Consider the following 23728-nt stretch of genomic DNA (forward strand, 5'->3'; position numbering starts at 1 on the left):
ATGAAGGCTGTGTCCACCTAGCTGAATTAGGAAGAGAATGTAGACGGACGCTTCCTATAAAGGGCATGAAACGGGTGTGGGGGGGAAACAAATTTCAAACATACTAAAAAAGACAAACCAGGCGCAACGAATAGGAAGAATCCGTATGTGCGTTTGTGTATTATGTAGGTTAGGCGTTTCCGTCAATTGGCTGGAAGTCTGTTAGTGTTTCGTTAAATTTCCTGTTGCTGGTGTCCTCCAGCTTCCTCGTTGCTATCACCTGTTGCATCTTGACTGACTCCAACCAGCCTCCGCCGCCTCCTCCTCACCGCCAACTTCTGAGTCGCCTCGAGACTTTTGAGTCTAAACGCTGATGATCTTGACTGTAGGATTATGTGGGGATTTTCGGGAAGAAATCATCATTGATTTCACACTGGGTTCCACAACGTCTTTACCTCGACCACTTCCTGAATAAGACGGAAATTGGGAATAATGGTTAGACACCGTAGGCCCCTTTTTCCCCCTCTTCGAAGTGCTGAAAGTACATATCAAGCCCATGAAGGGAGGAGGAGGAGGAGGAGCAACCTGTCTGATGTCTCCCCTCACTCCGTGGGATGCACCCGCAGATTTCCTCTTCATAAGCGCGTGGCTGCTGCATTCACGGTCCATCAGCCATGAAAGAGGTTTCGTGGACGGTGACTCCGTAAAATCTCCATAACAGGTGTTTTGTTGTTGGGGGAACAGCCTGCAGAGCAACAGGTGCGGTGTGTGTGTGTGTGTGTGTGTGTGTGGTGAGAATGAGAGAGAGAGAGAGAGAGGGGGGAGTTGTGTTGGCATATGTGTACATCCGGGATGCCACGTGTAGTGCCATGAGGGGGTTTACACACGGTAGGTGTTTAGGTGGGTATACCCTGCAGTGGGAGGGTACTGGGTTAGGAGTGGGAGGAGGGCCTTATATTAGGAAGAGAAGTGGACCCAGGAGGAGGCCCTGGCGGTGGCCTCCTGCCCTAGCGCCTCACGCCCACTCTGCCGCCGTAGCCGCGGAAAGGGAAACCAACGGGGCAAGACAGAGGGTGAATGACACATGTACACTCGTGCCTTTATCGCTTATGGTCCTGCCCCTGGACTTCTTGAATGGGATTATCGACTTTACATGCTGTTTCACACACATGTGCACTGAAATCTCCGTTGAGGTGGGTGAACCTATGTAGGTAACTGACATCGAGTTGAGCTTAAAGGCGATTCTACGTTGGTTTGGTACACGATATTAGGCTTTGGCTGTAGCCACGTTGATCGGCAGAAAGTTCATAAGGCTGTTACCGACCCGGTATCGATAGGGATTTTGAGACTTATCAACGTAGCACTAACTGAGTCAAGGTCCGGGCGATGAACCCTCGTTGACCGTGAACCAATCAGCGATCAGCTGCGCTACGCTCGATGTCTCTCATTGGCTGTTGGAGTTGGTGGTGTATTGGCGACCTTATGCTGTGGACGTGTAAGAGCGAAAGTAGAATGCAGGGGGTCAAGGATCCGCGGCGGGTCTCTGATGCAGGGGGAACCAGGGGAAGGTGTTCTCATATTATAACTTTCACTGTGAACATGTGTGTTGTCCCGTGCGTAGTGTGGAGCTGCTCGTGAATGAAGGGTAAAACTGTGCCTCTATAACGAGTCGTATAACGTAACAAAACAGTGCGGGTGATCGTGTGGGGCCCTGCCGTGTGCCAACAACCCAAACCCCCTCCCCACTTTAAGAACGCAGAAGTTGTGTAAAATTGTTATGCTCTGAACTTTGAAGCCAACCTAATCGTTGGTTTGTGAAGATGATCATCACGGAGAAGGACCTCCAGCTTCTACACACTATGCCACCTCCGCCCCCTGGAGACCCGCCCATACAGGAGAAAGAAGACGATTTGAAGTTGGGTGAGTATTCGGCTCCTGCATCGGCGTGGCGCTTGAATTCAACCTCGACAGTTGATAACGTACTGACCATTTCACTTGCCTCGCCCAAACATCAGTGCATCACGTACTTGATCACAGATGATCACACACATGGAAAGTTTGTGCATTTACTTGCGAGGGACGTTCGAGAAGTGCCCTTTATTAATCGATAACTTTTGAGACATCGCCAAGTTTGACGGACTAAGATCGTGTGATTCAGGATAGTGTGTGTAGACAGTCCACATGGTTAACCTCAACGTGAATGAAGTCTGTCCACTGGTATTGCTGCTTGAAGCAGTTCAGCCGTGGCTTGGTTGGCGGCATCTGGAAGTTATTTCACATGTATGCCTTCATGAACGTCTATTTGTCCCGATAGTTTAGTGGTTGTGATTCCTCATTTGAAGTGTTGTATTTCTCTAACTCCACCATAAGTTCTGCGAGGAATTCCATGTGGCGTACGGGCACTGGTGGGATAAATTAGTCGAGAGCATCGCTTTTGTCTTGATGGCTGGTCGATCCTCCAAACTCCACGGGTATTCTTCGCCAGTTTTGCTAGGATTTTCAGTCCCCCCCCCCTTTCAATCGAGTCTTGGTATACGAATGCACGTACATAAGTGGAGGCTGTATTGGTATAGAGAGAATTATAAGCACAGTTCCATTGGTGTGAGCGATAATCCTTTACGTTAAGTGGCGAACCTGTCACATCTCGAGTTAGACTAAACACGAGGCATTTCCTCATTTTCATTACCATTGTCAATAGGTAATAACTGGGTGACGCAGGTGTGTGTGTGTGTGTGTGTGGAACATCTAACGTATTTTCGGGCATTTGTTGGAAGTGTGTAAAACGAGAGGGGAGCTGGAGTTGAAAGGGGGATGTTAAGATAAACCATTTTTAGACTTTTATCGTTGTTGGAACCACTGGAAATTTGAATTGGATACCGTGCTTCATAAAAGGTACAACATACAGTATTTTTTTTTTTCGTGGACTTGATGCATCACTGAAGTTGTAGAGTAGTTGGCAACGCCAGGGATCAGTGAAGAAGCCTCGCGTCATGCAAGGAGGGATTGATAGTTTCAGTCCAGTAAATGTGATCTTGGAATCTCTTCACGCAAACATGGTGTCGCCTGAGCCATCACAGTAGTACTCTGCCCCTGGTGAATGATAGCAAGGTAGACACCCTTCGTTCCTGATGACAGATGGTCGACCTTACCGCGGGCTGTTTAAAACAAGTGGGTAGTAGCATTTCCAGGTTGTGGGGGCTGATGCGGTTTTAGGGCTCCTGCTTGCCTGGTCAGGTAGGAAGGCAGGTAGGTAACTCTTCAGCTCCTGCCTCCGCCACTCGGACGCCGCTACACTAGGCTCACTCACTCCTGCTGCCGGGAGCATTTACTTCGTAAATTTCAATCGCCTCTTCCTCTCTTGTCCATTGAAGCTGCCTGGTAAAGCAACTCTTGGTTAGCGCGAGGGACCCTGGCGGTTGACAGCATCACTGTAGGAGATAGCAGCCCTCCTCTCGTAACCTGTATCTCCTCCGTCACCTGTACGGCCGCAGCGGGTATTCCAGGTGGCGACGGGGTGAAGAAGCCTCAGGCGGAGAGTGGAAGGATATTTGCTCCAGTATTTGGGTTGAAGGACCGCCCTGACCTTGAGAGTCCCGCCTTCACCCCTGCCAGCCGTCCAACCTCCTCCTCCTCCTCCTCCTCCTTACCCTCGTACCCTCTCAGCACGGGATTTAAAAAAGCAATAAAATATTTGGATCCAGAAGAAGAAAAAAATCAGGCATGCAACGCGTTCAAGTCATTCCATGTGCGTGATTATCAATGTTGTTCATGCGTTAGTGTCGCAGTGGTGTGGGAGACTGCAGTAACATCGGAGCCTTGGATTGACTCTCCAAGATTTCTTTGAATGCTATAAGATGGCTCTTTGGAGCTCCATCGGTATCACGTGATTAATCTGTCACTATGTTATAACTTTAATGTACATTTATACTTTTTTTTCCCCCCCCAGAGAAGATTTAGAGAAAGTAACGTCCTTTATTCAAGCTTTGTGAATAACTTGCACATAAGAGGGCAAACGCCAATCGTCCTTAATGGCGGCGAGACAACTCGAGGCGAAGAAAGATCCATCAGTAAATGTGTGTTGTCAAGCGGTTAGGCATCCTGCATTCCAGAGTGCTACAACCTTCATATCCTGTCCCTCGACTCGGATTTCAAACCCCCCCAACTCCTCCCCCAACCATCCACCTCTCGCTCCTCTGCTTCCTCACTCCACTGTTTATACTGTATTCGCTCAGGCTGTTTTATGATTGTCAGTTCACTTCCTGGTTTTATTTATTACAGTCTCTTTGTGATTCGCATCTTATATCCCCATTCATCTTCCTGTACAGGTGATGTATGTTTTTATTTCTTTGCGTTTAGAGAGGTTTTCTGTCATCAGTATCCCATCCGTTTCTGATCGCTCATGGTCTCGTAGTGTGTGCGTGTGTGCTCTCTCTCTCTCTCTCTCTCTCTCTCTCTCTCTCTCTCTCTCTCTCTCTCTCTCTCTCTCTCTCTCTCTCCACCACTCCTCCCTCCCTCCCTCCGCTCCCCTCCCTCTCCTCCCGGGCCTGTCCTCTGTAGCCTTGACCTTGACAGTCCGGGCTGCCCACAGGATGAGCAGCCACTTAAAAAAAAAAAATCTCTGCTCTTGGTTTAATTTATTTGAGAACCGAAAGGCAAGAGTGAACGCGCCAACTTGCCCCGGCACTGAATATCGTACCGTGAATACGGTGGGGGGTGGGGGAGGAAACTGCATTCGTGTGTGTGTGTGTGTGTGTGTGTGTGCTGGGGGAGGGAGGTTAGGGGGAACGGTCTAGATTGTCTCCGCAGTTGAGAAAGTTACATCATGGAGATCCAAACTGCAAGTCAGAGGAGTCAGGAACTCACGAAGCGGCCACAAGGGCACCGTGTGATGCAACTGCCTCACCCCAAGCTCTGTCACTTGTTCCCAACGCCCTCCCTCACACTCACGAATCTGCCGTTCCCGTCGACGAGGTGCCAGCGGCCTGGCTTGGTAGCGGCGGCTTAACTGTATTATACATTCCCGGGCGCAGTAACTTGATGTTGGCGCCTGCTTCTGGCATCACGCCCCCTCGTCTCGGGGCACCTGGCGTAAGGGTTATGTTGTCGGGTAGCGTTAACTTTAGATTTTATAATCATTTGATCACCAGGCAACTCTGTATTAACCTACTGAATGATACTATGTAAGTTGAGTGTAGTTAAATATGCAGCAGGGGTAAGTAATGTGGTGGACTAAAGCAAAGATGAGGGAGTAAAAATACAAACTCGAGCAGCTTCCCTCTACCCTGGTATAAGTGCTGGCCGGTGGGGGGGTGTTCGGGGCCGGGAGCCCAGGACCCCCTAGCAACAACTGAAGGGCAACTGTGAGGGTGTGATTGGCTGCCTGGTTGCCATAGCTACACCTCGCTGCCCCTATCCACTTAAAGTAGGTCAAGGTCCTGTTATGACCACCTCTGAAAGATTAGCAGGTATACGATTAATGTAAAATATATTTAGATTGTGTAATTTTTTTTTACAAGGGAAGACTGTTAACCCCTGAAAACCCACGCTACAAATTTAATGCCCTACGGTGTAGACGGTCGTGGGCCGGGGCACTTGAGGACCAGATGGTGTATAAAAGCCCCTGAAGTAGTAGGAACGTGTGGCGTGAGCTGGTGAAGACGAACTGTCCTCGGGTCAAGGACAAAGCATTGCTAGTCCTCTACCACGTTGGTGAGTCAGTGCGCCCACTGTCCCACTGAGGTGGCCACGCAACTGAAGCTTCAAAAGTCATCGTACTAAACTAGCTCAAATGTGAACAGTGGTGGTAGGTTGGTAGGCTGGCAGTGCACGTACGTGAGATGCTAGTGGTCTGGGAATAACCCCTCCCGGTAGATGGTAGCGTCGAGTAGAGGGAGCGTAAATGATGTAATGCATTATCGGTTTTAAGTGGTATAGGTACATGGCCTTGTGGAGGATAGCATGTGAGAGGGAGGGCGGGTGTAGCTGGCAGGGGTGCTGGCCGGAGCTGGCAGGCAGCAGCAAGAGGAGGAGGAGGAGGAGGAGGACGGGCCTTGAGCAGGGCGTTGACCGCAGCCCTGCCGCCTGTACCGCCGACCTTCATGTAGAACAACACTGCCAGAGCCACGCCGCTCAGAGGTCCACACCCGGGGGTTTGGAGGTTGTCCTAATTTTGAGATCCTTGTTATGTGGCCCGCCAACTGCTTGCCTCCCTGGCTTTATATATTTCTGATTTCGTATGATCGCCGACGTTGCTTATGTGGTGGCTGTTCACAGCCCGTCTTAGCATATTATTCGTCTGCTGACCTGTTGTTACTCTCTGTAAAAGGTTGTGTTTATCATTTACGAAGTTGATGATCCATTGCTACGTCAGCTAAGCGTTGGTTCAAGTCGAGAATAAAACAAACATTATTCAAAGCACCTGTTTTCAAGCAGAAAGCGCTTAGCATGCGAGGCGTAGTTTATATTCCCTGGTTTAGCCTTGAACTCTGGTACAGGCCAACAGCACAGCACCCGGGCGTTCGCTCCCCCGTCGGAGACAACCCCCACAATGTCTCTTTGATCAAGGCAGACTTTTAGTATGACATGTCGGAGTATATCTACATAACACGTATGGGCATACTAGAGTCCAAGTGTGTTTCAGCGTGGGTGTGAGGTGTGAACGCGGCCTCCTGCAGTGTGAGGGGAGGCCACACCAGCGCGGTATACGGGTGAAGGTTAGGCGGGCAGTTGCCGCAGCTCGCCACCTCGACTTGTCCATTGTTACAAAAACCTAGAAAGAAAAATAATCGCTATCACTGCTTTCGTCATCGCTGGCATTGGTTTTACTGACGTGAATGTATCCATTATTCTTGAAAGGGGAAAAAAACTGCTAATCATAACTGCGTTAAAAAGAGGCCACAAAATATATATATATCGGCAGATGGCCTGTGTTGAAACCACATCTCGACCAGATTTAGAATAGGTCCGTCCCATACACTAACCCTCATCCCAAGCTTCCTTCTTCCTCGTCCTTCGGGGACTGCTCGTACGTGTTGCCTTCTGGTACACGGCAGTAGTAGATGCCTTGGATACGGCCATACGAGGAAAAAAAAGTCATAATTCGAAGCAGGAAGTTAAGATTTATCATTTCATGAATCCGTAATCGATGTGTTCCTTATTCCATCTTGATGCATAGGTAAGTGGAATGAATTGGAATGAAAGGAAAAAGCGAAATGATGAAATGTATGATACGCCTAAACAATAAGAACTAAGGCGAGCTCCCCAACTTCCACTTTCACACGTGGTGGTGGTGGTGGTACACACCTCGGCTCTCCTAAGACTCCACAATGGCAGCTCTGGTGATTTAAAAAGTGAAAGCAGGGACACGGGTGTTGAGGACAGACGTGGCTGGCTTTGGCGGTGCTTGTAGCTGTATGACTAGGCATTGTTACGGCTCCGTCGTGACTCTCGAGGTTATGGGGCTTTTTGGGTGGAATTTGATCGCATCGGAGGAGTCGTATCGCGAGGGATACAAACGTTCCAGTGGCGCCATTATTTCTTGCGTTCGTGAAGGTAGTGAGAGATCTGGCGGTCTTGACTTATGAGTCTCGTCGTACATTAATTAAAACGTGTCGTAAGTAAGACGCTTCGAGTCATTATTACAGCGCCCTTGATTTCGGGGGCTTTTGCAGGTAACAGAAGACGGGGGCATTAGGTTTCAAGTTACTTTCATTACGACTGCCGATTCCAGAAGTTTTGTTGAGAGTGGAAGTGTGATTTCATACAGGTTATGCGTGTCAGTAGTGTGTGTGTGTGTGTGTGTGTATGTGTGAGTGTGTAGAACTGGGACGAAAAGCAAGTCGTGGCTACTTTTCATATGATATAGCGTCGCACAAGGCCAAACGTTTGGTGTTTAAGACGAAGGAAGCATAATTTCAGGCATTTGATTCTCTATGTACGCAAAGATTGAAAAAATGTCTCGACTTGTTTGGATATCAAAATGTGTACTGTACACCACAGTCGACGCCGAGGCATCGTCGATGAGTGCTCACAAGATGGAGGAACTGCGTGTCGATATTGATCCATTCCCACCATGGGGAATTTTGGGTCGATATTCTACAGAGAGATAGTTGGGCTGGTTGAGGTGGTTGGGGGACATTAGATAGGTGTCTTACGAAGGTAGAGACCGTGGAACAGAAGGGAGAGTCTCATGCTTGTGTTTTGTGAAATGGGGTTCTATGCTATGTCGTACTAGTTGGGCTGGTTGAGGTGGCTGGGGGACATTAGATAGGTGTCTTACGAAGGTAGAGACCGTGGAACAGAAGGGAGAGTCTCATGCTTGTGTTTTGTAAAATTGGGTTCTATGCTATGTCGTACTAAACTGCAGAATATGATGCCTCGATTGAAGGTGTTGAAATTCGAAGTGTGTCGCCCTGATAACCCCAGCACCAGTGTTGCACGGAGGGGGGAGTGTTAGAGTATTTGGAACGTAACCAGTGTTTGTATGTTGGGGCATTACCAGAGAAGTGTTAGGGGTGTGTGGTAAGAGCAATACCAGAGAATTGTTAGTGTATGTGTTAGAGCATTATCAGTGTTAAAGTGTGTGTTGGAGCATATTACCAGTGTTAGTGTATGTTGGAGCATTACTGGTGTTGGCGTATGTGTTGGGAGCATTACCAGGCCGTTAATAAGTTACGGAAACAGGACGTAGGAGGCGGAAACTGTGGTTGTGTCGGATTGGTCGCCCTGTATGGGGCTTAGGAGGAGAGGGTCACTGTCCTTCATGACGTCACACCGGCTTCTGACGTCATGTCCCCCTTTTCCCATGGGTGGGGGGGAGGGAGGGCTGCGGTGTAGTGTGGTAGCACTTGTGCACGTGGGAGTGTACAGCGAGGGTGTATCGGTGACTAGCTCCTGTGTTTGTGTACCTGTGGCTCCAACGTGGCTGGTAGAGCTGTGCTGGCCGCCTTCACCTCTCCCTCCTCCCCACTACACCCCCCGTCTCCCCGGCTCACTCAGTGACTGGGCCGGCCCCTCCTCCCTCCCCCCAACACCACACAAGCCCCCCCCTCCCCACACCGTCACACTCCTAGTTCCAGCCCTCACCGCCGCCACCACCACTGCCAGTATAACATCGTCCACTTTCGCGCTCGGTCGTGGCGCCTGATAGTGAAACCGAGTCTGAGCCGTGCACGTGTTGACAAACTTTACCTGTGTGCTGCTGCTGTGGACGTGCGTTCGTTCGCTGGTGTGGTGTGGTGGACTCTATATACGTAGATTGATACACACCGTATTTGGATACATTGATACATACATATATATATATTTGGATCTGCTTTGATAGCGTTATCGTACATTGGTGGAGGAACAAGGAACTTCGTCCGAAATGACATAGAGAGATTTTGTATGCAAAAGGGAAGAGATTTTACGCCGAGAACTTTGTGGTGAATTTACGATATGTCAAGTGAAAGTTAAAAAGTGAGGCTTGTGTGCTGTGTTAACGTGAATCACTGTGGAGGTGGTATAGTAACATTTGCTCGCTACGATGTACTGTGAACAGGAATTCTATGAGGTGCCTATGGACTCTCAGGTCCTCGTCGACAAAACCGTCATAGGTAAGGCACATGAAGTTAACATAGATGGTTTTTTTGTGGCAGTTTTTTTTATTTTGGATTTTATTACTACCTTTCGTTTACATTGTCACGCGTGCTGTATATATATTTTTTTTTCATAGTATCGACTTATAATGTGATAGGTAATGGTTCATGATAGAGGATATGTCTCTCTTCAGCTGAAGTTGGGTATCTACCAAGAGGAACTTTTGCTTTAGTTTTGAATTAGCAGCGACTTTGGTTCGGCCTTTTTTGTTTTTTGTAAATATAGACAGAATACCCACACATCACTCGAGTAAAACTTACGAGTAACTGAATGTAACTGGTCTCTTAAGCTAACGACTTTGAAAGTGAATTTACAGTGTGTGTGCTTGCATTATCATGACGAAGACGAGAGATGTAGTGGCACCTGTTCTTCAGCTGTAGCAACAGTAGTTTATACACAGATGTGGATCTCTATTTTACCCGATTGGGCTGATCTCTCAACGGGTAACACCAGTGTTTGCCAACCGTTTGGACTGGGGCGATGAAATCTAAGTGCATTTCTCTCCAGCTAATAACTCCTCTTAAGAGTGTGTGTTATTCAACTGTCGTTTCACATGCTCGTTCGCTATAGCTGTCATCATCACCACCCGCATCGTTGCATTAGTGTGTGGTCTAATGAATGTTTTCTCTCCTCTCCCCCAACAGAATTCGACGGGACTACAGTTCTTTGCCGCGTGTGCGGCGATAAGGCTTCTGGCTTCCATTATGGCGTGCACTCCTGCGAGGGCTGCAAGGTATGTTGTGTTCCCCATGATCTCCAGTACCTTATCAGACTTAGCCTGAGGTTCTTGGTATCGAGGGAGAGGGTGCAGAAGAGATGCCGGCTAACCCACGTAGTTTTTCTGTTAAGTTCTAAACTATGAGTAGCATGTGGAGTAGAGCTTTTGGTTCTTCGTAGGTTAAAGAGTTCGAGTGCAAGGGTAAGGATAGGGACCGAGGAGAGGACTGGCACACGAGGATGAGCGCCCCCATCCTAGCTGCTTCGTTTAGTGAGAGTGGTGTTGGCCGAGTGAGGCAGCTCCGCCACACATGTCTTAAGTTCTCCCCTCCACTGCGCGGCGAGCAACAGTCTCTCAAAAATAGACCAAGCAACTGCTGAGCGTCGACGTCGTCCCCTTGAATCGAACCCGGGGCCAGGGGACAATGACCCAACCGAGGACTGGCGCACTCCCCTCCTCCTGGTGGTCGTACCTGCGTCATGCACTGATTATTGTCCCACGACACCGGCACGCCTTACGTTGCACGGTTCCTGGTGTGCACGCTGGTCGCCTCCTGTATACCAGATCACAGGAAGAGCTTTTATGGGAGGTGGTGGCTCTTGAGTTGGGGGGGGGCCTGTTGTTGGATGCGTGGCTAGTGACCTTATGACCCTCGGGAGGAGCATGGCACTGACTCAGCGGCGGCCCTCGTGGGTCATTTCGACATGGCACAATAACCCCCCTCCCCCCTTGCTGACATTTTGCCTCGGCCAGTTATCCGGCGCATGCGAGGCCACATCAGGTCAACGGCCCTACGAAAGGGGAAGGTAAAGTAACTTTAGGGTCAGTACAATTCCAAATTACCCCTATATATATATATACATTCACTTTCTCATGGCTCGGATGCGCTCTGCTTTCAGCATGCAACAAGTGTATAAGTGTGCGCGCGTACGCGCACGTGGGAACACCCACGACTTGGACGATAGTAAACTGGTTTTAGAGACGGCTTTAAATCGTCTAGCTGAAGTGCACATGCGCGAGGGGAAACTATGGCAGCTGCGGGGCGATTGGCTTCGATAACATCGGCACACTGGCGAGTGGCAGTAGTGTGATCTTGAGCCAGAATATTGAGGCCAGATGTGCGGGTTACTGACCTTGATGATATCTAGTGGGCGGCTTCCCAACTCCACGCCCACGGTTGTAACCACGCGCGCTTTCAGTCCTTGATGCTTGTTGGCCTCCTAATTGACTCTTTTTAATCGCCACTAGTTTTGTGGTTATTACTTTTCCCCTCCTTTTAAAGGTACCAGCTTCTTTCACTACGGAAGTTACATTACTAATCCATTTCTGGTACATTACTCTATTATCTTGAGGTTAACGTAATTCAAGTGAATGCTTTCGTCATGGAGTGTGTGCAGCCACATTCGCCCGTTCCTCTTTAGGGCCGAGGTTGTTGGAAGTGGAGCGCAGGCCAGTCAGTCGCTCGTGTGTACGAGGTCTTGTGTATAGTCGATAACCTGAAGGTGGAAGGAGACGTGGGCTTATCCTCAAGGTCCCCCACGTCCGTCCGTTATACAGAGTGTCGACCCCTTTCCAATATTGGCTTGCGTAACTTATTTACCAGTGCACATGTAACAGACACTCGCACTCCTCCTCGCTGTCCATTCTCAGAACTCCAATTCAAAACCCGCTTCCCATCCCTCTTGCTTTCTCAACCGTCTCCCACCACCCCACCCTGACCCCATCGCCTTCTGTCCCATTCCCTCCCTTTCCTCTCATTTCCCACCGGCCCCCCACTCTCACTCCCGTCCCCCAACTCATCCATTCACCCTGTCCGCCAGCCTGGAGTTTGAGTGGTGACCTTGTAGACAGCAGGCGACAGCGTAAAGCTGCGCGGTGTTGGGGGAAGCTGTTGGTTGACGTAGGGAACAGCGGAGCGTCGTCCGATGCCTTGATCTGACTTCATCCTGCCGGAGCCTCCGTGTTTGTAGATAGACAGCCCACTTGTGTGTACAGCTAGATACAACCTGTGTGTACTGTCGTCAGCTGTGCGTGTATCGAGGCATAACCCATCGTGTTAACACGTGTAGTAGCCTGCTGCTGCCTGTGAAACTTGTAGTCTGCATATAATAATATTGGCTCGGCCTCCTGTATAGTTTAGCAGGCTAACTTTAGTGTGCCACTTTTCCCCATGTTGTTGGGCCCCAAGAGCTGGTATGTGTCGAGCCTTCCAGCCATACGAGTGACAGTTGCTTATTAAACATCAACTCCCAGTGTTTGGATGATGGCGTTGGACGTAGCCTCGCTTCATCACTCGACTCTCTCAAGATTTTAATAGTAAAAGGTCACAAAGTATTTACCTAATGGTACAGTTAATCTGAATTAAGAGCGTTGAATAGCCTTGGAGGTTCCAGTGCTTGGCTTGTAAGCCTAAATTGTATCATCCAGTCCTACAATGGTACAGTGTACGCGTCTATTGTTTAACGGGTAGGAGAGTTTCGGCATCCGGTCTGTGTATCTAGTCAGGTTCACAGTTTCCACGGGGGCCGTTGACATCGGCATCCGAGCTGAAGGTTATTAGGACAGTCGCCTCTCCGGCATTGCCTTGAACTTTGGGAAGTAATTCGATTTTGATACTTGTGGCGGGGTGGCTGAAGACTCACCCTGCCAAGGTCAGGCTGCGGTGGACGGACGATTACCCGTCGCCCACGAATGCTTAATTTTACGTTATCATCCTTGTCCTGTTGTCGGTAACCCGTCAAGTGTTACAGGCCGTTCGTTAGGCGAGGGGGGGCGGCGATGATACGGGTCCATCAAGGTCTGTTTGATAACTTTTTTACGTAATGAGGTGTCTGGTGAGCGACTTTACATAATGCACATTTCGCTCTATGCCGCAGTGATAAAGGAGGTAACGCGTATATATATATATATATTCTAGTTATCGCTACGACTTGAAGATGAGCGCCATTAGCCGTCACCACTTGAAGGTCCTTCTCTGGCCACTCGGCGTTACTTTCGTGTACCCCCGTTCTGTATTTAGATGTAAAATGGCTGTATCGCTGCCTGGCTATAACATGTCGAGAGGTAGGTATATAGGAACCCGTTATTAATCGTCGTATTAAAATTGCTAACAATGATTCACCACGAGTAAAATTTCACGTATGGGAACTTATAAAATGCAACGAAACTCAAAAGTCTAACTTATTGACCCAACCAAACTTTTAACATCACCCCGTACTTGAGTATTGACACAATGTTAGCACAACTCCTGTCGGAACACATCACTGAGGCTCTAAATTTATACCATAGGCACCCTCAAGGTATTCACCAATTAGATTTTTTTTTTTTTTTGCAAAAATGTCATAAACGCAAGCCAGATTAGAAAGTTTAGACTCATAACATTTATTTAATGGACAAAAACATAGGGCATACTTTTACCCCCCCCCCCCCTTCCCCTCCCTTGCTGTATGATTTTAAGTTGTGGTTGGCCATCGGGCAAGGCAAGTAAGTGCCTTTTGTAAATGTGGTGTGTGGTGGTGTGTGGCTGGCATGGCGGGTGTCGAGTGGTAAGCAGAGCCTTTAGGTAAAGCTCCTGCTTGCTTCACCGTGTGGGTGGGTCCAGTCCGTTTGACCTCACCAGGATAATAGGGGCTTTTGACCTGACTTCACTTTTACTCCCCAAGGGGGCCCTGGTCACGACAAGGGATGAGGTCACCATTAGTGGCTGCTGCTTGGAGGAGGAGGAGTGGGGTTTGGTTTGGGGGGGGGGGGGGGAGATTTTTGTCTTAATACGGCGACGAAAGTTTGACCTTACAACGGGTTAAAGGTCGTTAACCTCAACTTCACCTGTTTCCCTTGGGAATGATTAGGTGGTGCTTTAGAGAAAGAGTTAGCGAAACAAAAAAAAAAAAAATGGACAAGTTGATTAAGGACGAATAATTTACGTGTATTACAATAGAAAATTCTCATGTCGTACACATACAGAGCAACATTATTTAATCGTACACACACAAAAAAAGAAACTGAGCAAAATTACTTAACGAGACTTGCAGATGTAATAATATGCATGATATAGTCTTGGTGCCCCTCCACGTGGTACGATGGCGACTGGTTGGTCGTCGTCGGCTTCTCCTCCTGCCCACCCCAACCCAAACCACCTCCCCCTTACCCCTCCTAACTTTCACTTTCCCCGCGTCTGAAGACAAGAAAGTGTGGACTTGGGGTTGGAGGGGGGGTGTGAGCGCAGTAGGGGTTGAAGAATGAGCTTGCTGATTGATCTTCACTGTGTGTGTATGATTTGGTCCACTCATCTTAGGCGAGTTCCTTCACGCTACGCTATTGCTGCTGGTCTCGTACGTATCTCGTAACTTCTCGTTCGAGATTATGCCGTATTGTCCTAGTATGCGGTACTGTCTACGACGAGCTAAGCGTGACGCGTTTCGTAAGGGAATAGCGAGTCGAACTACGAGAAGCGAAAGGAAGTTGGTAAGTGACGAGGGCAAGTTGACCTGTAGTTTGCAGAGGGCATGGTTGTCGGTATGGAGTCTGGATTGATGGCGGAGCTGTTGGATAGTGCTATCCCATCAGACTCTAGTCCTATTTTGCATGTACATTATACATTAGTGTTTTCTAGTCGGTGTGGTGAGGGTCGTCTGGTGTGGAGGGAGTGAGGTGGAGGAGGAGGGGCAGGCTACTGGCGGGGAAGGAGTGGTGGGGGGTGCCACTGAATGACCCAGATACACCTATCAACTTCCCGGGGTCAGCAACCTCGACCACAGGGCCTGGCAGGGGTGCCACTATGGAGGTCACAGACGCCGAAAGAAAGGGTGGCAAGAGGTGGATCAAGGAAAGGAGGAGGGAAGAGGGGGTTGTGGATGGATAGGGAAAAAAAAAAGGGTGGGGGGGGGAAAAGGAACAAACCCTTGTGAGGGGGGGGGAAAGAACAGAATGAGAACACTTGTTCTCTGTGAAAACAGAAGGCATGTGGTGGATTTAGCCCGACGGTTCGACTTTCGGGAACACACAAAAGTGAGCGGATTTATGACAATGAAAGTTGTGGTGGGGCTGAGGTGGGGCGTGTGTGTGGGGTTAGTAGTAGTAGTAGTGGTAGTAGTAGTAGTAATATGGCAGAAGGTGGACGTCACATCGGTTGAAGACCACGAACACCCCAACCACTTTCTCTCCCCCCTAACGTTCTCGCTCTCCTTCAGCGAGCCAGACGCACTTTTAATAATCTCTCGTAGTGTCCCCCCTACTAATATATTACCCCCCATGATTACCCTGAAATAATAGACATAATGGATGGCCTAACTAACCCCCGACTCCCACTGAAAACCTTGCTTCTTTTATGTAATGCCTGGTGACTTTCGGTGCACGGGACGTGTATGCATGAACTAGTTTCCGTGTGTAATGAACTAGATTTAACGTGTAATCGCCGTCATTTGTATTACACGCTTTGTTAGGTGTCACGTGAGCCTCTCGGTCACTGACCTCCGACAACGAAAACGTATTACAGAAAATGGGAACGCTCGGTGTAGGTGCTTGACGTCAGTATGAGGGGGAACTCTTAAAGAAATGTTTGAAAAGTTTATTTTGGTATCAATTCGTTTAAAGTACAGATCTTATATGTTTTATGATAAAGTTGTATATCATGATATATTTGACAAACTAATATCCTAATTTTAGCTCTGAATTTCAAAATTACACTATTGATTTAGCGATTTGATGCAATTCCTTTTACATAACTCCTTGAAATCGTGATATAACACTGTTGTACATCAAACTTTAAAAGAAGGCAGCAATTACTTTCAACTATTATTTTTTTTGTTGTTGATCTTTTCATGATGTACGATAGTAGTTTTCTGTTGGTAGCCCTGAGCGGTAAAGGGGAGGGGTGGGGTGTGCGGTATCAGCTGGTGTGAGTGATCGGTCCCGGGCAGGTTGGCATGCCGTGGTGGTGGTGGGAGGTGAATGAACTGTAGTAACCTTAGCATAGTATTTAGGATAATGGGGGGCAGGAGGAGGGGGGGGGGGCTGGCTCGCTGTCCCTCCGCGGGTAAGTTTAATTCAGGCCACTGTGTATGTGCCGCCAATTGCGCCCACCTGGACCAGTAATAGCAGGGCATTTAACCTAGAATTGTAACACCCACCTCCTCCCCCCCAACGAAAACCCCAAGCTTGTACTTTGGAGGGGAAATCAAATAGGATTGATGTCGATCATTTTTGAGGACAGGGGGAGAGAGAGTGAGTAAAGACGAGTGGGGTTGGCCCTATACCAGTTCGTGTGGTTGTTGGAACTCTCACTTGTGTCCAGGACCCAGATGACATCCCGATTTCATATTTGATTTTGACGGACGTCGCGTGTCGTATTTCTTGTCTTGTGGGGTAAATATAAATACATAAAAGCGGATCTAGATTGATTACAGTCATAAATGGCTTGGCTCGCTTATATCTCTCGTCCACTGTGGTGTTTGGTAGTCCTGCTGCGCTTGCGGAGGCCCGCAGTGGCTCCCATGTACTTGTAGTTGCACGTAGTGTAAGGAGGTGGTTGCATATGGTTAGTGTGTAAAGGTGGTAGAAAGTGTAGAGCAGACGGCCCTGTGTGGTAGTGAAAGGCTGGGGGTAAGATGCGGGTTTCAGTTTGACCGCATGACTTTCTAAGTGGAAACAACTTGAAAGTGTTTTTTCTTTTTTTTTTTTTCTAATATAATTTGAATTGTTTTTGATCAAATTCTTCTTTCTCGACTTTTGTTTTGCTTTTAAGAATGAAGACGAGTCTTGAGGGGTTGTTGCCAGCTATGATTTACCCAAGGATAAGAACTCGTGTGTATATATTTTCTTTCTGTAATATTATACAGCTTCGTCGTGCCGTCGACGGCTGTTCTGTCTTTTCATTTGTTAGACGAGAATTGGGTCAGTTCTTTGTGCGCGAGTATCAGGTCTTGTTGAGCGGGCGGGAATGGTCCCTCCCCCCTCCCTTGGTAACAAGGGACAGAGCCACGAGGTCAATGACATGGGGACGACGACGACCGACGACGCACCACCCCTCCCTCCCTCCTTCCTCCTCCTCTACTTACCGCCAGTGTCTCGGGGCTTTTAATTGTTACGTTGTACCTGAGGTGGGTCATTGGCATGCTGGTAGGGCTCGAGTATTGACACCTGGGCGCCATGGGTTATTGGGTGCAGGGACTGTGGATACTGGGGCTTCCTCGTACCATCGCTCGCTGATCGTTTGGTGTGTGTACTGGGAGGACCATGCGTAAAGGGGTCTCTTGAGCGTCGAATAATAAGGGTAAGGTGAGGGATGATCTGTTCCGTTTCGTACCGTCTTGTAAGCAGAAAAGGCAGTGACGGATACATTGGGTAAGAATCTCACCCCCTTTCCCATGTTGCCTCAGTGTTTTTTTTTTCTTCTTTTGGCTTTTTCCACACTGTTAAAATGCTTGTGTGGCAAAAAAAAAGAAAGAAAGAATCGAATAACTAAGTATCGAGTGTGTGGGTTTCTTTTTTTACGTAACGCTTTCCTCTTAAAGGAATCATTGTGTCAGCCTCTAGGCTTGACCCGCCAAGATAACTTATCGACAATGGACTCGTGTTTTTGTTTTTTTATCTTGGATGTGTATATTTATATGTAGTCTTATCTTTTTTTTTTCTCTGAAATTGATCTGTTGTTCCCAGTGAGTGACGAACCTAAGAACCCACTTTATACCATACGTTAAGTACAAAAGTGAGGGTTGGTGGATGAGGTTCTTGATGTGTCAAGTGGTCAGTCGTATGGTCTGTATTTGTGGTAAAGGAAAAGAATGAATTATAAGAGCTTGTGTGAAGGATGTACCAGCCATCACCAGGCGTATACACACACACGTATACTTTCCCTGTCGCATTGTATAGTAAGTATGATATACGCATATTTATGTATCCTTTAAACTCGTTTTTTTTTTTTTTTAGAATGATTAAAATGAATGATTATTCAGAATCATGTATGAAAGCAAACCATGGTCTAACCTAGAAAAAAATAGATTAGCTTCCCATGTATGAAAGTTGTTGTATCCCGTACGTTCGTCCCCCCTGGCGGCCGGATGATGAACCAGGCGGGCCAAGCCGAGAGAGAGGGTGAGTGACCGAGAAGTGGGTCACCACCGCCTGGGTGCCACCCCGGTCACAGGGAGGGGGAGAGGAGGGTTGTTTTTAACTAAGGGGTTCGTGGAATTGGTGCTCTTTCCGTTCGGGATATTTAGTTGGTAACCCTCACGTGGGGGGTGGTTGGTGAGGGGTCACAGGGGAGGGGAAAGAACGGAGAGGCTTGGATTAGATGGGGGAAGGGTGAGGACTCGTGAGCAGAGACGTGTTTAGGAGAGAGAGAGACAATCCAAGGCCACAGTTGAAAATGTTGCGGTTTTGTGGTTGTATAATATTGTCACTTTCAGTCCGTCTTTGTTGTGATTTTGCCGAGTGTTGCATGATGTAACCTTCGTCTGATAAAAGTTATTCCCACACATACACCTCGTTGTTTTACTCCCTCACTTTTGTGCGTCCCCGCACATATGGATTTCATCTTTGTTACAGCCGCGTTTGGTGCAGGTGTCCTTGCGCAACGAGGGAGGTGTGGTGTCGGGGTGGGGTGGGAAGGGAACGACGGGTGGAGCTCGGGTGGAAATTCCATCTTGGAGGATATCCACGAGAGGCGTTTACCCTCCACGCGAGGTCGATGAGGTTGTGTTGTGCCTCGTTCGACGGCAGGGGTTGGGGGGTTTCTGCACCTCTAGACTCTTTAATAACTAACGGTTTATTTTTATATATATTGCCGAATTACTTTAATAGTGGGGTTGGGTGGGGACTTAATGACCATACATCCGTTACCTGGCATTACGGATATGAAGGGGGAGGAGGATCAGTGGAGGGGACACGAAGCGCAACTGGGGCAAAAACTAGAAGTGTTTTTCGAGGAAAACCTGATTTCATTGTGGAAAGGATACCTCAGCTGGCGGGGAGGGGAACCCCATCACGGACATTTTACATGTATGGTACATGGTAAGTGAACTTTGATAGGACCACAGGTGAGCGTAGTAAATGACACCAAGTGACCTGGGCAACAAGGGTGCGTGCGAGTCGCGTTTTCGTTATGGTCTCTGTCGGTACGGACAGATAAGAGCACACACACACACACACACACACACACACCTGAAAAAAAAAAAAGAATACGAGTAAGACAGTGTAACCTCTAGTAAAGTTAACGGACTACTGTTGCTTCACCTCAGCGTTACCAAGATGTCCCTAGAGAGAGAGGCAGTTACCACTCGGCCTCAGACACTGTGAACACAGATGGTGTTAGAGAGCTCATAATGCCATGGCGTATGATAGATATAAGCGGCACATTATCATTCCCTCAAAACACGTAGGCAAGGGAGCGGAAGTTGGTTTCACTGCAGCGTACATGGACAATCTGTCGCCTCTACTGATAATGCATGATAATGAAGGCCTTTGGCTACCCAGTTATTAGAAATAATCTGAAATTATTTAGTGAATAATTTCTTTATGCTATTCAATTCAACGCAAATAATACCCATACATAAAACCAAAAGATAGTTTCAGGAACAGACTTTATAAGCAGAGTACGCTCATAAGCCTGTGATTTTTACATCGTCAAACTGCAAATTTAAACATTTAAAAGATATTTCAGCGATTATTATTTCTTTCTTTGACTACAGTCTTCCCTTTCAGCGACTTGATGCTTCCACACTAGCCTGGCCAGTTTGGCTGGCTGATGAATTTCAGAAAGTCCGTCATGGTTCGCTTCCTTTACACATTTACACAGACAAACACACTTCGCTGGTAGGCAGACTTGTGTAACTGGTTCCTGAACTTGAGTTCACTTGGTCTGTGAAAGCCATATACACACTCGGGTGATTTGTATTGTTTCCGAGACATCACCGTATTTACCAGTACATGCGTATCGCGCGAGATGGTTGGTTGGCAACACAAAGCCGTAACATTGTGGATGGACACTCGACATCGCCAAGCTAGGTGGTGGTGGGGTGGAGGGTTTTCCCACACCAGGAGAAGTTCAGAGGTGGGTTGAGGTAGAGGAGAGGCGAGTACGACGACCCAGGAAACACCACTGAGTCAGTCAGGGGCCCCCGTCGAGTTGTGCTGACGTACCCGCTATGAGTGTCGACATCTGTAACAGTGTAGCCTCTTCCTGTTAACCCACTGCAAGCAGCTTGGCCAATCACAGACCTCCAAGCATTACCCCACCATTACCCGCAGAATTCCCCGAAGTGGTAGTTAATGGTCGTAGCCCTCCGCACATTTTGACGAGGGGAGCCAGGTATTGGCTGATCTTCAGTAACCTCTTAGGCGTTGCTCAGCACCGGTGACGTAGGTCAGTTTATTAAGAAAAGAAAAGTGGGTAGCAAGAAGCCAGATAGATAGGGGTCGGGAGGCCAAGGCAGAGGGGTTAAAAGATACAGCTGGGGAGGTGTAAGCGAGGACAGTGAACCCAGGGGTGTGCAAGTAGTATTATAATAACGGCAGGGGTCTTGATTCTTCATGGTCTGCGGCTCCAGCCTGAGGAAACATGACTCCTTTAACAGGTGCAGACTTCACACCAGCTCCAGGGTGAGAAGGTTCCCCACCCCCCGCCCTGCCTCTCTTTTCCTTGCACTCTGCAGTGTTATTAACGTCTGGAGTTTTATCAGAATTTGAAGAAATTCTTTGTACCACGTCCCTGAAGAAATAAGTCGTCCCTCTTTCGGAATGAGATGTGGTATATCTGATTCATTCATGTGAAGGGGAGTTCGTCTAAGCCCACACCAATAGCATTTTGGAGGGGTTAAGGTAAACCAAACTATTTTGAAGCAAGTTAACCAAGTCGTAAGATGGTGTGCGAGAGGGCCGATGCTCCGTCTACCACTTCCTGCATGCTGGCCAGTCATCAAGTGGGCGGCGCGCCTGGTGGCCCCTCTGTCATTGAGGCGTTCTTACGGTACCCTGTGTGAGTGTGAGGCTGCTCCGCCGTCCGTAGCGGAGAGGAGGAGGTGACGCACGCGCTAGGGTGGAGGGAGGGAGGGAGGCTGACGCATACAGAGGAGCAGGAGGGAGTGAACGTGCTCATGAGCGTGAAGAAATGACTGGAGACTTGGATAATTCATGTAGCAGTGGTGAGGTTAAGGGATCTCGTGGCAGGCTGGGAGAAAACATCTTATATTTCGACTAAACTGTTAACCCTTGCATGCAGTGGACGACCATCGCTTCCCTACATCTGCGTTCTTCATTTTTCTTGTTAATCATTATCATCTCCCCCGCCCACCACTACCACCTCGTTTTTTCCCTCGTCCTTCTGTAGATTTCAGCATCCTCCAAAGCATCCTTATCCATCTACCCACACGTCATCACTGCTTCTTCCGTCGGCATCCCTACCTTGACCATACCTCCCTTTAATTTCCATTGACATCTCCTCCCTCACCATCCATCCCGGACTACCCCTTGCATATCACCAACCCCATCTACCTCGCTGCCTTCCGCAACCCGTACTGTTTTGGGCCGCAAGTTCCCCACGAAGACGGGTCGGGTGCGTCACTGAGGTTCTGGGAAAACTGGCCACTACTTCGAACCTGCTGCCGTGGCTCAAGTTCACGGTCAGGCCGCCTACACACACACACGCCCTCCACTCGCTGGAATGGCATTTCCAGGAGGAGGCTGGATTTTTCAGCCTTTATATATGTGGACGATGTATCCAGGAGGCTCTGTCTCTCCTCGTGTCGCCAGCACAGTCGACAGCCGGTTGGTCCTCTCTCGGGAGTCCTGACTGAAAGTGGTCTTAACATGTGTATCGAGATTCGAGCTGTCATTCCATCATATTGAGTACGTTTACTTTAAAAGGTCTTGAACGTTTTTTTTGTGTGTGTAAAAATCACTTTTAGCATGTGAAGGTGGTGAAATTACTCCTGGTGAATAACGTTCACCTCTTGTTTCCGAATCAGGCTTTTAACATGTTCCTTTTTCTCGTCTTTTCAGGGATTCTTCCGGCGCAGCATCCAGCAGAAGATTCAGTACCGACCGTGTACTAAGAACCAACAGTGTTCCATCCTTAGGATCAACCGCAACCGCTGCCAATACTGCAGGCTTAAGAAGTGCATCGCTGTCGGCATGTCTAGAGATGGTGAGTATTTCTTTTGCTTTACGAGCTCTGGTTGGGGCCCTCCTGAAGTCCCGCCTAGTTTGTGGGAGTGTTTAACTTAGCGATTTACTGTTACTACCAAGGCTGTAAGTTGTTTGTTGTTGTGGGGTCTGAAAATTAAGATTAAAACAGTACAGTTACAAAGTATATCGAATCGTACTTCTTTTTACATGTTGGTGGTGATCAAAGCCAGAAACAGGACGGGGACTGGCTACCAATGGCCTCTCATTCGCTCTCGGGTGTTGAACTGTCTTTTGATGATGTCTCAACACAGTCTCTTGGGCGCTGCCCAATGAATTTGCCCCTCGGGGCAAGTAGGAAAAAAAAAAAACTTGCTCCGATGCTTTGTCCTTCAATGTTCTCTGGGTCAGCGCTGTCCGTTAGCCGGAGTTACGACGGGCGGTCGATGGGGGTGGTTAGGGGAGGGTGCTGAGAGGAGGAGGGAGAGAGGGAGGGCGTGTTGAACTAGGGCAAGAAGGGGCATGAGAGATGAAGGCCTTGGCTTTTCACATCGTGTCGTGTACCTCTACGGTGGGTGTGTAGGTGACAGCTTGGGGTGGGGGGGCTATTGTACTATTCTGATGTGGTGGGACCCTGGCACAAAACATGCGCGCACACCTTTTGAGTTGCTCCACAAACACACATAGCTAGATAGAACTCGGGAGGATAGGTATTTGTTGTAAATTCTCTTCACCTTGCAGCACTCTCAAAACAAATGCATAAGGATCACAAGAAGAACTTTGGGGACGCGAGGTTGAAAATGCGAGGCTTCCCGAGTCGTGGGCTTCAAGTGCATAATGACTCGTGGGTGCGATACGGCTGAGGCTGGGTTAATGGAGTAACGGGCAGTGGTATGTTTGCAGGAGGTAAAGTTATAGCGTGGTCGCCTCGGCCGGGGAAGGGGTCAGGTCGCGGGGGTCATTGGTACACTTGGTAACGGCCGAGGCATCAAAGAAGTGCCAGAGGTCAAGCCTGGGAGCATCGCCTGGCCATGCCCTCTTGTCACATCTCAGCAGATCACGCCAGAAGACGGTGTCTCGTAATTTTCAGTAGCAGCAACTCTCCTCCTCCTCCTGACAATAGCGGTTGGGACTGTGATGTTGGGGGGAGATTACGATGACGTGCCCGGGGGCTATACCTCCCGCTGCCCAGTGTCCGTCTGCTCACGTTTCGCGTCATTAAGAGGACCACGTCTACTCCTCCGTTTTGTGCATCGACATTATCACAACCCGTGATTT

The 23728-nt window shown here is 48.5% G+C and overlaps 1 protein-coding gene across 5 annotated transcripts in view; it reads left to right on the forward strand.

Moving 5' to 3' along the window:
- Window positions 1–23728, forward strand: part of Eip75B (Ecdysone-induced protein 75B) — a 372222-nt gene that overhangs the window by 331704 nt on the left and 16790 nt on the right. For 3 of the 5 annotated variants that reach the window (XM_071683234.1, XM_071683235.1, XM_071683238.1), the window contains exons 2-3: window positions 10260–10348; window positions 22328–22472. In XM_071683234.1, coding sequence (XP_071539335.1) covers window positions 10260–10348; window positions 22328–22472 — 234 coding nt within the window. Of the gene's footprint in view, window positions 1–1597; window positions 1900–9088; window positions 9573–10259; window positions 10349–22327; window positions 22473–23728 lie in introns of those variants that run through there. The other 2 variants (XM_071683236.1, XM_071683237.1) reach the window with 2 other exon arrangements.

The sequence above is a fragment of the Panulirus ornatus genome, chromosome 36 (assembly GCF_036320965.1).
Source record: "Panulirus ornatus isolate Po-2019 chromosome 36, ASM3632096v1, whole genome shotgun sequence".
Lineage (NCBI taxonomy): Eukaryota > Metazoa > Arthropoda > Malacostraca > Decapoda > Palinuridae > Panulirus > Panulirus ornatus.